Source organism: Erythrolamprus reginae, chromosome 2, assembly GCF_031021105.1.
Source record: "Erythrolamprus reginae isolate rEryReg1 chromosome 2, rEryReg1.hap1, whole genome shotgun sequence".
NCBI lineage: Eukaryota > Metazoa > Chordata > Lepidosauria > Squamata > Dipsadidae > Erythrolamprus > Erythrolamprus reginae.
The window spans coordinates 96805743-96823959 of NC_091951.1; the positions used below are offsets into that span (position 1 = coordinate 96805743).

At 41.4% G+C, this 18217-nt stretch overlaps 1 protein-coding gene across 8 annotated transcripts in view; it reads right to left on the bottom strand.

The window, feature by feature from the left end:
- Positions 1 to 18217, bottom strand: part of RBM6 (RNA binding motif protein 6) — a 109531-nt gene that overhangs the window by 23131 nt on the left and 68183 nt on the right. For all 8 annotated transcript variants that reach the window (XM_070738850.1, XM_070738854.1, XM_070738855.1 and 5 more), the window contains 2 exons: positions 1169 to 1243; positions 63 to 138 (listed from right to left, as the gene is read on the bottom strand). In XM_070738850.1, coding sequence (XP_070594951.1) covers positions 63 to 138; positions 1169 to 1243 — 151 coding nt within the window. The remainder of the gene's footprint in view (positions 1 to 62; positions 139 to 1168; positions 1244 to 18217) is intronic.

The window sequence follows — 18217 nt, forward strand, 5'->3', positions numbered from 1 at the left end:
CAAATTAACATATTTATTTTGGTACCAAACCAAAGTTAAGGCAGTAACAAAAGTAGGCTCACCATTTTTTGGTACTTTACAGAAGAAACAACATGAACGATAACCTTCTAAGCGAAACCCTATTGTGCGTGCTTTACACTGCAAAGAAAGAAAAATATGTAATCTTTGTCTTTTGTTCCTTTTTGCAACTCAACTTATAAAAACAGAAGCAGAAAGTTAAAGAAGCTTAGTATTTTACCAGACTCAAGCTACATGTTATAACACAATGTGTGTGAGTCATCCATCTACATCAGCAAGGTAATGAAGTGAAAGGAGCATGCTATGACTTCAAATCAATGTTCCTAAACAATGGAAAAGGAAGGATGAGGACACAGGCCTAGATTTTCAGCTTGCATAAATACCTCTGAAATGCAACCTGTGATTCAGAAGAATTTTCTATTTAGGTAGCTAGTTTATGAACATAATTTTTTTTTCTACCAAAGGGACACATGTGGCTCCAAGTTTGGTTCAACATTCAAATCTTTTACTGAAAGATATTCAGTGAGATTTATCTAATGTTACAGAGCAAGACTCCCTCTAGATCAGTGGTTCCCAACCTTTTTTCCCATGCCCCACCTAAGCATCTCTAAAATCCACACACACACACACACACACAAACACACATGACATATAAGTCTTACTATTTAAAAAGTGAACTCCTACTCATGTGGAGGAAGCCTAAAAAGGCTATTAACTTGGTTTAAACAAGATTCCAATTGCCCCCCTGTGGGGCGTGGATTCCACATTGGGAACCAGGGTTCTAGACTGAGGATGGAATAAATCCCATAAATGAAATAATATTAAACTAAACTAATCAATACATAATAGACAAACAGATTTCATATATACAATGGATTGTCCATGTATGGAAATACAGAGGGCAAAATATAGCAGCAAGTGCAGGGATCAAACTAATTCATGTCTCCAATGGTTTCAGATAGAGAGTTGATTATATGACTCATTTTATCCACAAAGGCAACCTGTGTGCCTCGCTCATGAAATCTTAGTGCTGTGAGATTCCACTTGAAGAATCAAGCAGTCAGTTATGGATATTATCACCAAGCTATTTCATTTCTTTCAAACACTCTATTAAGTAACTTTTCATAAAGTTGTACTTCTACATACTTACATGTTTACAATACCAAAATTCAGGGTACGGACTATATTCAAGTATGATCTGTTTATCACCAATCATAAGATGTCCCTGTTGAAATAAGAGAGAGAAAATTAGTTAGGTTTTTTTAAGCAATACAGAAGAAATAAAAAGATGGACTTACTAGGAATAGTGTCATCTAGCTGACAAATATCTGAAATACTGGTGAAAATACCAAAGAAAAGACTCTTGCATTCTAAACACATATGCCTTGGAATGCTACAAAACTGTAGGACAAAACCTCAGGCCCTATCTCTGTAAAAAAAGAAGAACAAGTAACGAGCTACCTTTTAGAATAAAAATGCATAAAAATGTTACTAATGTGTCACACAGAAACAGCTAGGAAACTTGAAATCAGGTTAAATTTTAGATGTATGCAAATTAGGCTAAAATTAATAACAAAGATTATTTTATATTCTCATCTTAAACCATTAATGTAGATTTGATTTCATTGAAATAACATTGTAATAAATGCTTGCATAGCAGGCAATGTGTTTTATGACATGTGGCTGGTATATTAGTATTCCTAATTTTAACTTCATTTGCTAATACTTTTAAGATATTAAGCTGTTTTTTGTAAGTATTTTCACACAGACATTGATGTGTGAAGTTATGTCACTTTCTGATGTTTGGCCTCCCTATTTAGTCTGAAATGTGCTCTCCAATGACATCATGTTAACTCACATCTGCAATAAAATGTTATTCTAGTAAGAGCAAAAAAAGATTATTTTTTCCAATTCACAATTGTTTTTAATTTTTATGAAGCTTATACAAGGGGAAAAATTCAAGCTCAATAACTTGTACAAGATTTCCAAGGCCATAGGAACTAGGTTAGCAAAATTAAAGATTAAAATTGCCCAATCCATAAAAGAAAAAGGGAGAAAGTAAAAGTACTGTAAGGAAATCATGACTTCCTATGAAACAAAATTTCATACAACTCTGGCAATTTTGTTGAATATTTCCATCCAGAAACATAGGCCTTTCATCATCCGAAAGAGATAGGAAACTTTGATTTTCTAGAAAGCACATTTTAGATGAAAAGTAGGACCTACCCAATTTTAGCTGATTTCAAAAAGCTAAGGAGATTTGAACTTAGTTAATACTCAACCAATTGAAAAACAACCAGGAATAATTTAACAAAATAATTTTAGTCCAAAATTCCAAGAGTGAAAAATGTGAGAATATTCATTGATACTATAAAGATAATATAGTAGATACAATCAAGCAATATTAATTTTACTCCCTTCGGATATATACAGAGATGCTAATAAATATATTTAAACTTATCTTTCCCTTTTCCAGTATAAACCCAAGGAGTATTAAAGCAGGAACTTTGGCAGACACATGGTAAGCAAATGGTAAGGAATGGAAAAAATCAAGCTAGGGAACAACCTGTCCATCACACTTTTTTTTAAAAATGTGGCGATATTTTTTGAACCTTAGTTATTGCTTAATATATACAAATAAATTCCATTAAAAGGATTTGAATATATTCTTCCAATATTTCTATTCATTTAGGAAGTACTATGATCATGGCCTCCTATTATATCGTCCTCCTATTATATCCCTTGCTAGACAGTGGCTGAAATGACAGTATTAAACATTATGTCTAGAGTATAATTTATTCTGTAAAATAATGCATACGATGTTTATTTAAGGTAGGAACTCTTCTCCTTACAGGTTCAAATAAATATATTAAGTGTTTGTTTTTCAAATTCTGGACTCTCCTCAAGGCTAAGAAACCAGGCCAAAAACAATTTAGTAATATCATGTATCATCAATCCTGCTCCCATTCGCTCGTGCAGAGAAAATAATACTGATTTTTAAATAATGGTTCTTAGAACTAAGCAGACTGTACTATATTAGTCATTCGTATTTCAACAATTGTTCGTTTGGGACAAAAAAAGTCAGTAGGTATTTCTGTTTACATTTTCCCAAGAAACATCACTGAAATTAATGAGAATTTAGGCAGTCTGATTATCAATCAAAGCTAGTTTCCCAACTGGGGCTCTGCTTCCAGTCATCTACTATTTGTGTGCATAGACATATATAGATACAGATCAAAGCACAGGCATTTCTAAGAAGAAATTAATAAATAAAAATGAAATGAGAATGCCATATGAAATACTGTACTAACAGCTGCTGAAAAAAAATCAAAGCAAAGTTAAATATATTTGAGAAACAAGTTTTGATCAACTGTCAAATTAACTATGCTTCAAATTAACCAAGAATTGAAGAGGGTGTGTGTGTGAAAAGAAAGCTGTCCGAAAATTAAAACTGTGTTTACCAGAAATGTTAGTTGTTTTCAAATTCAAATTTTGTATGAGGTGCTTAATGTTCAAACTTCCAAGATATTTTAAATTCTACCATTCTATTATTGCATAAGAACTACTAAGAAATTATTCTAAGGCTTGAATGCATTAATTTATTTATGATTATTTTATTAAACCAGAGTACATATATACATGGTTAAACTCTAACATCAGCTTTAGCCATCATGGCCAATATCAAAAATGAAGTTGTAGTCCAACATCTTGACAGCTACCAGTTAGCCATCCTTGTCAATTTTAATTTTTATAATTTATAAGTAGTCAGCTGTAACTTCCTTCCACCCCAATAGATTTTTTTTTAAAAATACAGTGCCAAATTCAAGCCTATATTTGACTTCATATATCAGCCATAAGGGATTAAATACACTGCCCATTTCAACTTGTGCAGTCATTTCTCCCATTATATCTGAGAATAACCCTTTGCTGTCTTCTTTGGACACTGCTTAATTGGCTGTTTCGATCTTAGTCCCAGGCTCATGTGACTAAGTAGTTAGATTTTATATGCCCACTATGATAATTGAATGAATCCTTCTTCTGTACGGAGTCCTTTATTCAAATTTAGTAGACTTTTCAGATTTCTTCATTCATTTAGAAAATTTTATGGCTGGCCTTTCTGTCTCACTACCACCATTTTAGAATTATTATTAGCTTTCGCAAAAACATTTATTGGCTAGTCACAGTAATTTAGTCTAGTGTGCTTGTTGAAGGCTAATGTTGTAGATAACAGAAAAGAAACAGAGGAAACTTTCCCAAAACAAAGGGTTTATCTCCATAAACTTCAGAAGAAAAGGATTTAGGGGTAGCGATTTCTGACAATCTCAAAATGGGTGAACAGTGCAATCAGGCGGTAGGGAAAGCAAGTAGAATGCTTGGCTGCATAGCTAGAGGTATAACAAGCAGGAAGAGGGAGATTGTGATCCTGCTGTATAGAGCGCTGGTGAGACCTCATTTGGAATGCCGTGTTCAGTTCTGGAGACCTCACCTACAAAAAGATTGATAAAATTGAACGGGTCCAAAGACAGGCTACAAAAATGGTGGAAGGTCTTATCAGGAAAGAATTAATGAATTCAATCTATATAGTCTGGAGGACAGAAGTGGGGACATGATTGAAACATTTAAATATGTTAAAGGGTTAAATAAGGTTCAGGAGGGAAGTGTTTTTAATAGGAAAGTGAACACAAGAATAAGGGGGGTACAATCTGAGGTTAGTTGGGGAGAAGACCAGAAGGAACGTGAGAAAATATTTTACTGAAAGAGTAGTAGATGCTAGGAACAAACTTTCAGCAGACGTGATTGGTAAATCCACAGTAACTGAATGTAAACATGCCTGGGATAAACATATATCCATCCTAAGATAAAATACAGGAAATACTATAAGGGTAGACTAGATGGACCATGAGGCCTTTTTCTGCCATCAATCTTCTATGTTTCTATCTTGAGGCTATAAGGAAGCATGTATGACCCCCAGACTCACTCCAAAATTTTTATCAACTTTTAATTTCAAATTAGGGTAAGCTGCCCTGACTCTAAGGAGAAGGACAATATAAAAATCAAATGAATGAATGGATGGATGGATGGATGGATGGATTTATATAAATACCTATATATAATTAATTTTAGTTTCCATGTTTTTATTGTTTATTGTTTGAATGAGGGCTAGGCACACCACTCTCAGTGTGGTTCTCACTGCCTTAAAATAAATATTTCTGTATTTATTACCCAGAGCATAAACCACCACAAATCAAATAGAATATACAATACATCCTCAATAATACACATTAGCTAGATTTTTTTTCACAAAATAAGAGTAAATTGAGACTTTTAAGAAATAAACTTCCACAATTGATATATTTACACTCTCTATACCGTATATACCGTAATAGCACTTAGCAATAGAACAAGACTTATATGTACTGCTTCATAGCGCTCTATACCCCTCTACGGTTTACAGTAAGAACGTTTACCCCCAACAGTCCTCATTTTACTAACCTTGGAAGGATGGAAGGCTGAGTGAACCTTGAGCTGGTCAGAAACGAACTCCTGGCAGTGGCATGCAGAGTTAGCCTGCAATACTGCATTCTAACTACTGCAACACCACATATTTTAATAAGAGCTATAAGGAAGTCTAACAGAAATAATTTCTTTCTGATCAACATTTCTGTTAAAGCTGTAAATTCCATCTTCATGATGTGTGAACAAGAATGCTGTTTTTTTAAAATAATGTAAATTTGAAATATAAGTCAAATATATCTTTTGTTGTCCACTTATATGGTACATCCCTTTAACAACCCAACTTTATTATCCAGCTATTCCAATTCAATAAAAAAGTAGGAACACTTTTTGTAAATAGATTTTTATTGAAATAAGGTCAAGGCATAAAATACATCGGTAATCTATCAAGATTAATGTTTCTATTTATCATATTATCGTCATGTAATGTTTCCATGTTCTTTTTACACAAATGAACTCTGATGTGCCAATTTAGTTTCTCCAGTTTTCTTATATGGGAGGTGGTATCCAACCTTGAAACAGCTGATTACCTGAAACACAAAAAATATTAGGGATAATATAGCCATATTGTATGTTAACTTATTTTAAGTTAGTTTGTATTAGCAATCATAGTTACTACTTACCAGATGGCAGTCATCAGCAACAAGTTTTTCTTTGTTTAAAAGAACTAGTTGTGTAATCAATGCTGTATTTGCTCATGGATCCCACATTTTAAGAAGCCATCAATATGGAATTCATAAATTTCTCCCCATAGTGAGAAGTCCCAAAGTAAAATACATTTTTATATTTTGAAAATCGTTTACTAGTTTTAGGTCAAAAACATTTGTTTAAATACTTATTTCAGCAGTTTAACAGCATCTTTAAAAAGAACAATTGAATGTACTAGTTAAGGTTAAAATCTTTAAGTTTTATTTTAATACAGTAGCTTTCTGTTTCTACCACTAACCTAAGCAAACAAATTTTTTTTCTTGGTTTTTCTTGGTTCTTTTTCCTCATTTCCAAAATTGTCTCCACAGTTTTTTAAGAGACTTCAGAAGTTATTATTTGTTTTATTTTCAAATAAACATTTTGATAATAATCACATTCATGTACATATTTCAGCAAATGCCAAAAATAATTATTAGAAATTAGGCTAATCTCTAAATTGCCAAGAATTAGTCTTCATATTCACTACAATATATTAGGCAACTCTTTTTTGTGGAGGAAAACGTCTTTCACTCATTCTGAACAGCAAGATGGGCAGATATTTATTCTAAATAAAATATTTAGAATAATTTAAAGAATCAGAACGGAACACAGGACAACCTGTCCCTTTCCCAAAGGACTGCAATTCCTCCCCTTTATTTTGCATCTTGTATCATATGTTTTTCTTAGAAGTTCTACATCTGCTGCTTTTTACTATTGCCATTTTATTCCCATTTAGTTTTTCTTTCTATATACAATATGTCAACAGTGCTACCAGAATCCAAGATACTAACTTGTAACTCGTTGTACAAGCTAGTATTAAGAAACTTAACATAAAAATCTAGTTCGGCAAAGGTAGTAGCTGCTTATGATTAGCTGGACTCTGCCAGACTTCTCACTTTCCCATTCATAAAAAGGCATATAGCTAATGACCTAACAGTTGAGATCCTAAGAACCATTACAGAATCTTTCGAAGCTTTAAGCCCCTCCTCCCCCAACTAAGTTTAATCTCTGAAGAGGTACCTTTCTGCTCATTATATCTCTCAGATTCCTTCTAAAATTCCACTGTTATGCATACAAAATGGGGGATAAAGGAAGACTGATGTTCATGGAAATCACTCTGTGATACAGCTTCAACAAGAGATGCTTTGTACTCATTCTGGCATGTTGCAAAGGATCTATTCTTTGACACAGTCCCACTATATGATTCTTGCATTGTAGCCATTGTTGTATTCACTACAGCAATTTTTAATGTAGAATAAGCCCTTCTTAATGATTGTTTTACAGTAACCTAAACTCTAACTATGAAAACATATATAATTTTTAAATTATGTTAAGAACATTTTACTTTTCGCAAAATGTATCCTTCCCTCAGATTTCAGAATTCAAACATTAAGTGGAAAAAATTAACCTTCATACTGGGTTTCTTTGTGTTTGCTCATATGCCATCCTCCTTAAAGAGACTCTATAATGATTCTCAGAAAATTAACTGCATTCTTTGAACCCATTAGACAGATTTCCATCACCATCTTTCACAACAAAATCTTTCTAATGATCATGCTTTTAATCAGAAGGGCTAAGGAGAAAACCAAATATTGCATTAGAAGCAAATTCTGTCTTCTGTCCATCCACCTATCCACCCACCCATCCATCTTCTACCCTCCTCACCTCACTTGCATGGCTCTGGGAAGTTTACAAATAAAACCATAAAATTGTATAATCTGGTCCCATGCTGTGAAGGCTTCAAACATAGTTAACAAACACTTCCAGTTGATGTTGCAGCAGTACAAACACAGAGGAATGGATCTCTGGGTTCCCTGAGCTGAATTTTTCGTGTTTGTGGACTCCAGAAGGAGCCTAAGCCGCCCTTTGGGGTCAGTGAAGCAAAGAAGTGCACCTTGTGACGTTGGGAAGTTGCAGCTCCCCTGTACGACCTGGGTCCCCGCCCCCCCCAAGCCATGGCAAGAAACAGCAGCAGCCTAAAGATGGCTGCTGCAAAGCTGGGACAGCTGAAGAACAACAGCTAACACTGGTGCTGGAGAGAAGATGGTGAGCAGTGTTGAAACTGGGGGAGAGGATTTTTATTTCGCTTTAAACCCAATCCCAAGAAACAATACAAAATCACTAGCTCAAAACTATGGGTTAAAGCACTGTTTAAGCATTTTAGGGGCGCTCTGAAAAAATACCTAACCAGAAATGAAGGTGCAGGAGTAAATAACAGACTTTGACATAAATTGAAAAGCCGACTCCCAAATTGGGAACAAAGAGTACTGGGAAGGTATTTTTAAAAGTTGGAATTACTGTACTTATTCAAACTTATTCTGATTCTACAAGTGTTTTTTAAACTAAAATGAGGGACTAGTACGGTAAATTGAAATCTAAGTGAAGAGTGCCACCTGCTGACAAAAAGGAATGTTACAAGCCTTCTACTTATATGAATGACAGTGAAAGTGAAATTATCTTTACCTATTTTATGAGTACTGAAGATCCAAATAAGAAAATTAGGAAGTGACTCAATTAAAGAGACATTGGATTATCATACTAGAGTACTGAATTTAAAAAGAGAGCATAAAGGGATTTTTGAAAACCTCTGGGATCATTTAAATGGAACTTATTGTCATCCTATGAGACAAAGAATTGGGACTAGTGTACTTCTTGAAGGGTAATTCAAAGATTGAATAAATAGTGCTTAGACTTAGATAAAAATCATTTTAAAAAACCCAAAATACAATATTTAAAAGGGAAGAAATGAGGGGAATTGCACAGGAGATGGATTTACTCTTTCAAAATATGAACGAAAGGATTTAAGGATTATGGGGAAAAATGGAAAATACTATACAAGATATGATGAGTACAAACCAAGACATCCAGGAAAGGGACAAGTCACAAGAAGAAATGAAGAAGGAAGAAGCCAAAGAAGAGATAACAATGAAAGTAATAGTGACTAATGAATTAAACCAGGGGGGAAAACATACTAAAAGAGTTGGAAGATACGTGTGAAATGAAGGCAGGGGACTGGTTAAAAAAATCGTAAAAATTAGGCAATGGAAGAGGGTAGAGGTGGGAAGATCACCCACATTGGACATTTAAAAAATAAACATAAATGGAGATTTAAGAGAGGAATTTGGGAGGCAAATTGAAAAAAACCCCCAGCAATTAAAATCTGAAGCAGACAAGAAGTAATGGGTGGACGATTCCTTCTTTTTTTCTCTATTTTTCTTTTGCTGTTGTTTTGAGTTGCTTCTATCTCCTTCCCTCTATTTTTTTTTAAATTTCCTTTAGGCACGTGATGTGACTAAAAGTTAGGGGAAAAGAAAAAGTTCTGTAATAAATGGTGACATGATAAAAGCTAGAACAAGTACTAGAAAAAAGGGGAATATTAATGCACACATTTTTATTTTATAAAGTAAAAGGAGAAAATGTGGAATAATTGAATGATTATAGATTGTAACCTAACATAAATTTGCATTGCTAATAGAAATACATAAGCTGATTGAATGTAATAATTATGTTTAATTTGATCACTTTTATTTGTTTTGGAATGCATGGGGCCCAAGATACCACACTGTTCACACATTGATTTGACATTTTTATTAAAAAAAAAAAAACCTTGTTAATATACCACATAATTAACAAACACCCTGAATTGGAGCCAGAAGCAAACTGGTACCCAACAAAGCTCATATAGCAGAGGTGTCACATGGACAATGTTAAGGTGCCCAGAACTGCTTGTGGTGCCATATTTTGTACAAGCTGCAGATTCCAGATACCAGATTCCAGGTAGCCCCATGTAGACAGCATTACAGAAAGACACTAAGGCATGAGTGACTGAAAGAAGACACTCTTGATTCAGGAAGGGGCATAAATGGTAGACTGCATGAAGGTTCTCCCAGCCACAACTACCACCTGCTCTTCAAGCAAGATTTGTGAGTCCAGATTATGCACTCAATCTTTCTGGGGCAGTGGATCCCCATCCCGAACCAAAGATGATAAACACCAGATACAGAAGAAGTCACCCACATCTTACCAGGATTGCAGTGAAAGGCAACCACATCGTTTAGTTCACCAGGAATGGAGATGTACAACTGGATATCATTTGCATACTTATGACTTATCATCCCATGGTAACAGATTATCTCACCTATAATCTATAATATGTGTATGTATGTATGTATGTATATGTATATATATACATAATCTATCACCTAACATCTATATGTTCATATAAATGTTAAAAAGCAGAGGGTACGGAGTCCTGTGGGGACTTCACAAAACAGAGGACATGGGCTGGATCTCTCACTTCCTATTATCACCAACTGGGATTGACCTTGAAGGAAGGAAATGAACCGGCCCAGAACCATTCCCCCTCATTGACAACTCCTGAAACTATTTCAAAAGTATGCCATGCTTGATGGTACTGAAAGGATAGCCATGATGCATCGTCTCCATCAGACAATGGTCCGTTGTCTCAATCAGACTCTTACCATCAGAGATCATCCAAAAAGACTAGTGCCATTTCTGTCCCACAACCTGGCCTGAACCCTGACTGGAAGGAGTCAAGATAATATGTTTCATACAGATTCCTCTGGAACTCCAGCACAAACACTTTCTCAATCAGTTTCCCTGAAAATGGAAGGTTGGAGACTTCATGAAAAATTGTCCAGAACATGGTGTCCAGTTCACTGACAGCTTCTTAAGGAGATTCCTGGTGTCAGGAATAACCCTCTCCCTCATGGATAACTATTGCTAGGACCCACCCACATGTCCCTGATAGCCTTGACTAAACAGGAAGGGTATTAATCCAAGATTACAGATTCAAAACCTTGCCCACTTCTTTGGGTTGAAAGAAATTATACTATTCCCAAATAAGTACATCCTCTAGGCATTTCCACACACATCCACACCTTGTATCCAACTGAGAAAGAGATCTGAGCAATTTCATCCATGGGGTACAATGAAAATTTCTCAGCACAGTCCTGAAGGTAAACCTCCAAGACCAACACGAGGGTCTGAGTAATCCTAAACAGGATCACCAGATGGTTATTTGCAGAGGCAATAAGAGCAGAGAAATACTGATGTTTCGCTCTCATTGCCGTGAGGTAGGCCTTAATAGTAATTCTACTTTGTGACTGTTGGATTCATTTTTCAACTGCTTTAGACATCTCTTGAGTCTTTTCAGCTTCCTCAACTCTTCCATGAACCACAGGGAGTGCTGGGAGCACTAGGCCAACAGAGGCCACAAAGGCACAATCCTATCCATGGCTTTCACCTATACTAGGAAGCAGCCAGGGCCCCAGCCAGACAATACAACAGACTTTCAGATAAATTCATCAGTTCTCTTTGGAATGGGACCATCAATTGCCAGTGGCAAACCAGTGGTGAAATCTAAAAAAATTTCCCTACCAGTTCTGTGGACATAGCTTATTTTGTGGGTGTGGCTTCATATGGGCACGGTTTGTTGGTCAGGTGATTTGTTTGGTTTGCTTGGTGGTCATGTGACCAGGTGGGTGTGGTCAATTTGTAAAATGTGATGAAACTCATTTAACACTCTTGCTTAGTAACCAAAATTTTGGGCTCAATTGTAATCATAAGTTTTCTTTCTTCCTTCTTTCTTCCTTCCCCCTTTTTATTTTTTCCTTCCTTCCTTTCTCCTTTCCTTTCTTCTCCTTTCCCTTGCTTTCCTCCCCTCCCTTTTTCTTGTCCCTCTTTCTCTTCCTCTCTTTCTTTCTTTTTCACTTTCTTTCTCTTTTCTTTCTCTTTTTTCTTGTCTCTGACTTTCTTTTCTCTCTCTCTTGCTCTCCCTTTCCTTCCACTTTCTTTCTCTCAGCGGTGGGAGAAGGAAGAAAGTGTCTGGTAGGGCGGGCGGCCGGGTAGCTGCGCATCCCTTCATGGGCTGGATGCGGGAAGCAGGTCCCAAGGTGGAGGCCAGCTTCTATCAGGTCTGGTGGAATTAGCATTCCCTACTGGCAACTTCAGGGGAACCAAGGAGCCATTGGCCATCTACAGCGAAAACCCCCCCAACACTGTCACCATGCTAGCCCATCACGGACATCCAAAGAGCGGAGGAGGAAACATCTAGCCACTGGGGGCAGTTTCTGAGATTTGGTGTCTGCCCAGGTGAGACCAGCACTGGATGCTCAACCAGTGAGCACGAGCGCCTGATGTCCCCCTCTTTCCCCATCACCACAGCCGACTCTAGCACCCAGGTCAGAGACACCCCCCCAGCCAATCCTCTGCGTGGCTGGGCATCCTCCTCCCTCTTCCAGGAGTAACAAAGGGGAAAAGGTTGGGAGACGTTTCTTCTTGGAGGAGGAGGAGGAGCCACCAAAGTTGGAAAGAGACTGATTAGGGAGCCAAAGCAAACAATCAGCAGAAGATTCAAAGCCGATTCCGCCCCAGATTGGTGTCCTTGCAGGGCTCAGCCAGCTGTCAATCATTCTCCCCTCCAAATCCCTCACTCACTCACTACCCATCCACCTTGCAGCAGAGAACTCCCATGCACTTGCAGGAGAGAGGTCAAAAGGAAAAGAAAGGAGGTGGGGATTTCCCGAAGCCATCTATGCATGGCTTGATATTTATTTATTTATTTATTTATTTATTTATTTATTTATTTATTCATTCATTCATTTATTAGATTTGTATGCCGCCCCTTTCCGTGGACTCAGGGAGGCTCACAACACAATAAAACAATTCATAACAAATCTAATAATATACAATTTAAAATTTAAAATAGTTTTAAAAAAACCCATTTTTAAGCAGACATACCTACAAACATACCTTTCATAAATTGTATATGCCCGGGGGAGATATCTCAATTCCCCCATGACTGATGACAAAGGTGGGTTTTGAGGAGTTTACGAAAGGCAAGGAGGGTAGGGACAGTTCTAATCTCTGGGGGGAGCTGGTTCCAGAGAGTTGGGGCTGCCACAGAGAAGGCTCTTCCCCTGGAGCCCGCCAAACAACATTGTTTAGTTGACGGGACCCGGAGAAGGCCGACTCTGTGGGACCTAATCGGTCGCTGGGATTCGTGCAGCAGAAGGCGGTCTCGGAGATATTCTGGTCCGATGCCATGAAGGGCTTTATAGGTCATAATCAACACTTTGAATTGTGACCGGAAATTGATCGGCAACCAATGCAGACTGCGGAGTGTTGGTGTGACATGGGCATATTTGGGAAAGCCCATGATTGCTCTCGCAGCTGCATTCTACACGATCTGAAGTTTCCGAACACTTTTCAAAGGTAGCCCCATGTAGAGAGCGTTACAGTAGTCGAACCTCGAGGTGATGAGGGCGTGAGTGACTGTGAGCAGTGAGTCCCGGTCCAAATAGGGCCGCAACTGGTGCACCAGGCGAACCTGGGCAAACGCCCCCCTCGCCACAGCTGAAAGATGGTCTCTAATGTGAGATGTGGATCGAGGACGCCCAAGTTGCAGACCCTCTCTGGGGGGGTCAATAATTCCCCACACACACACGGTGATGGATGGACAGATGGAATTGTCCTTGGGAGGCAAAACCCACAGCCACTCTGTCTTATCCGGGTTGAGTTTGAGTCTGTTGACACCCATCCAGGCCCCAACAGCCTCCAGGCACCGGCACATCACTTCCACTGCTTCGTTGATTGGACATGGGGTGGAGATGTAAAGCTGGGTATCATCAGCGTACTGATGATACTTCACCCCATTCCCTTAGATGATCTCACCCAGCGGTTTCATGTAGATATTGAATAGCAGGGGGGAGAGGACCGACCCTGAGGCACCCCACAAGGGAGAGACCTCGGAGTCGACCTCTGACCCCCCACTAACACCGACTGCGACCAACCGGAGAGGTAGGAGGAGAACCACTGAAGAACAGTGCCTCCCACTCCCAACCCCTCCAGCCAGCACAGAAGTATACCGTGGTCGATGGTATCAAAAGCCGCTGAGAGGTCAAGAATCACCAGGACAGAGGATAAACCCCTGTCCCGGGCCCGCCAGAGATCATCCATCACCGCGACCAAAGCAGTTTCCGTGGTGTAACCGGGCCTGAAACCCGACTGCTGGGGACCTAGATAATCGGCTTCTTCCAAGGACCGCTGGAGCTGGAGCGCCACCACCTTCTCGACAACCTTCCCCATAAAGGGAAGGTTGGAGACTAGACGGTAGTTACTTACATTGGAGCTGCAAGTTCCGCCACGTGCTTACTGGATCTGTGTCCCTCCTGGCTGGGTCCAGGGAAGGCTTCTTGAGGAGGAGGCGCACAAGCGCCTCTTTATAGGTTGTTGGAAAAGACCCCCTCCCCAAGGAAGCGTTGACAATCTCCTGGACCCAGCTCCGTGTCACCTCCCTGCTGGCCGAACCCAGCCAGGAGGGACACAGATCCAGTAAGCAGGTGGCGGAACTTACAGCTCCAATGGCCTTGTCCACTTCATCAGGTGTCACCAGATCAAACTCTTCCCAGACAGGTGGACAAGTACGGGCCCCAGTCACCTCGACTGACTCATTGTCAGTCGACTCTGTTTTACAATTAGAGTCGAGATCCGCCCGGATCCGAGCGATTTTATCAGCGAAAAACGTGTTAAAATCCTCGGCACTACTCTGCAAGGGCTCCCCAACTCACCCCTGATTAAGAAGGGAGAGGGTCACTCTAAACAGAGCGTCCGGGCGGGATTCCGCTGATGCAATCAAGGCGGCATGATACGCGCATCTTGCCGCCTTGAGCGCCACTTTCTAAGTCTTAATAAAAGCTCTTACACGTGTTCGATCAGATTCAGACTTACTCTTCCTCCATCGCTTCTCTAGACGTCTCTTCTGGCGTTTCAACTCGCTTCTCTAGACGTCTCTTCTGGAGCTCTACGGCAGCGTTTCCCAATCGGTGTGCCGCGGCACACTAGTGTGCCGCGAGACACGGCCAGGTGTGCCGCGAAGCTAGGGAAGCTCCAGCTGGGCGGGGCACTGCCGGTGCCTCCGACCTCCCGGCTCCTGCCCGATGCCGCGGTTTCTGGCGCTCTCTTGCTGGATCCCAAAGAAGGAAGGCAGGAAGAAGGAGAGCTTCATTCTTCGCGCCTTTTTCCCGCCTTCCTTCTTTGGGGCCCAGCAGGAGAGCGCCAGAAACCGCGGCATCGAGCAGGAACCGGGAGGTCGGAGGCACCGGCAGCACCCCGCCCAGCTGGAGCTTCCCTGGCGTCGGCAGCAAGTGTCCTTTGGGGCCCGGCGGGAGGGCACTGGCAGTGGGAGCGGGGGGGCGGCTGCAGCGGCGCAGGCAGTCGCGGCGAGATGGCAGTCGCGGGGAGATGGCAGCGGCCGCAGGCAGTCGCAGGGAGAGCTCCAGGGTGGAGGCACCGATGGTGGCAATTGGACGTGCTGCTGGATGCCGTAATTGCTGGCGCTGCGAGCCTGGCATATACGGCGTCCAGCAGCATGTCCAGCTGCCGCTGTCAGGGCTCCCACTTGCAGTCAGCTGAGAGAGAGAGAAAGAAAGAAAGAGAGACATATAAGAGAGGCAGAGAGAGAGAAAGAGAGACATAGCAAGAGAGGCAGAAAAAGAGACATAGCAAGAGAGGCAGAGAGAGAGAGAAAGAGAGAGAATGAAAGAGAGAGAATGAAAGAGAGAGAAAGAGAGATAGCAAGAGAGACAAAGAGAAAGAAAAAGACATATAGCAAGAGACAGTGAAAGAGAGAGAGAGAGCAAGAAAGAGAAAAAAGCAAGAGATAGCAAGAGAGAAAGAGAGAGAGAGAGCAAGGGAGAGAGAAAGACATAGAGGAAGGGAAGGAGGGAGAGAGAAAGAGAGCAAAAGAGAGAGGAAGAAAGAAAGAGGGATGGAGAGAGAGAAAGAAGGGAAGGAAGGAAAAGAGAGAAAGAGGGAGAAATAGAGCGAAAGGGAGGAAGAGAGAGGGGTTTTTTGTCCAAACTTTTCTTTAGCCCGCCCCCCCCGCCCCCCCTTCAATGTTCCCCAGGATTTTGAAAATATGAATAATGTGCCGCGACTCAAAAAAGGTTGGGAAACACTGCTCTACGGGGTCTAGCGCCACGGAGAGGTCGCAAAGGCGCAATCTGATCAAGAGCCTCCCCTGCAGCCTTGTTCCAGGCCTCCGCAAGAGTCTCCGCCGAACTGTGGACGAGTGCATCTGGAATAACCCCAAGCGCTGTCTGAAAGCCCTCTGGGTCCATCAGGCATCTGGGGCGGAACAACTTAATTGGTTCCGCCTCTCTGCGGGGAAGGCTTGGAGCCAGGAAGTCAAGCCGTAGTAGAAAATGGTCCGACCATGACAAAGGCAATGCTTCTAAGCCCCTTAGTTTCAGACCATTACTCAATTGCTCAGAGAGGAATACCATGTCGGGTGCGTGCCCTCCCTCGTGAGTTGGACCCTGTACTACTTGAGTCAGGTCCATGGCTGTCATGGTGGCCATGAACTCCTGTGCCAGTCCAGAGGCTTTGCCGAGTGACGGCAGGTTGAAGTCCCCCACGACAATAAGTGCGGGGAACTCCACCGCCAACCCAGCTACCTCCTCGAGCAGCACAGGCAGGGCTTTTGACACGCAGCTGGGAGGCAGGTACTTGAGAAACAAGCCCATCTGAACCCCTAAGTCCAACTTCATCAAGAGAGACTCGCAACCCGCAATCTATGGAGCAATGAGTCTGCATAGGCAAAGGCTCTTCCTGGCTATAATAGCCACTCCTCCCCCCCTTCCCTGGGGTCAAGGTTGATGCCATATCTGAAACCCAGCTGGGCAAATTTCAGAGAGAGGAACTCCTCTATCTGGGTCCAGCCAGGTTTCAGTAATACATGCCAGGTCGGCCTCCTCATCCAAGATCAAATCCCGGATGAGGAGAGCTTTATTTACCACTGACCTGGCATTGAGCAGCAGCAACCTGAGTCCAGGGCCAGAATTACACTCATCACCAGTGCCCAAGATTGAGCTCACGGAGCCAGAACAAGGGATCGTTATTAAGCAACGATCCCTCGTTCCCCTGGAACGGCTAACTCCGTGGCCCCCGGCATATCTGCCTCTCCCCAGCAACACTGGAATATTCCGACCCTCTGTCCCCCCCAGAGATTGGTACCTTCTCCCCTCCTGCCTCTCCAGTGTCAGGTGGGCCAAATCTATCATTCATACATTAATCTCATCCATACCATAGCCCCACCCACCCCAACCATCCCACTCATACCAATCATTCATCCCATATACATTATTACATCCATTAATTAAAACCCCCAATAATATTAAAAATAGATTAAATTAGTAATAATTAAAAACACTAATAAAATATATCTAGAAATATAAATAGAAAATAGAAAAAAGTTCATACTAAAGTGCTAGAATATAGGAAATAAATAATAGATAATACTCTTGATAGACAGAGTAGGGAACGGAATACACAGGCGCCCACACCAATCCACGCTCAAACCTTCACCATGCAGCTCTGTCCCCACCATCGCTGTTACCAGCATGCAGCCACACAGGAAAATGCCCCAGCAAGGTACAGTTCCTGGATGGCAGAAATATTGACAGGGCTCTCCGCCATCCCGGAACTGTGCCACGCCAGGGAATTTTCCTGCGTGGCTACGGTGAATGCACCAGCAGCCACAATGGAGCACACCCTGAGGCACAGCGGGTCTTCCTCCACCCACCCACCCCACCAGCATCAGCCTTACCTTCTGCTGCTGCTACTATGGAGTCTATGATTGGCTGTGGAGGTGGGGGGAAAGCAACAAAGCAGCAGGCGGCCATAGGCCCCACAGAAGCCAAACGTATCAGTCCCAAAAGGCAGGAAACAGCAAGGGGGTGTCCCGGGGCTGCTGCACATGTGCACCACATCTCCTGCAGCCCTCTTCCGGTGGACTCGTGTCCTACCGCATGTACAGTCCCGGGACATCCGCTCGCAGGGCGAGCAAGCAGAGACCAGCAGACCAGTTCGGGGTTGCGGCCAGCTAGCCATCACTACTGGGTCGATGAACCACCGGCGGCCACTGCTACCGGGATACCAGAACTGGTCCAAACCAGTAGCCCTTCACCCCTGGGGC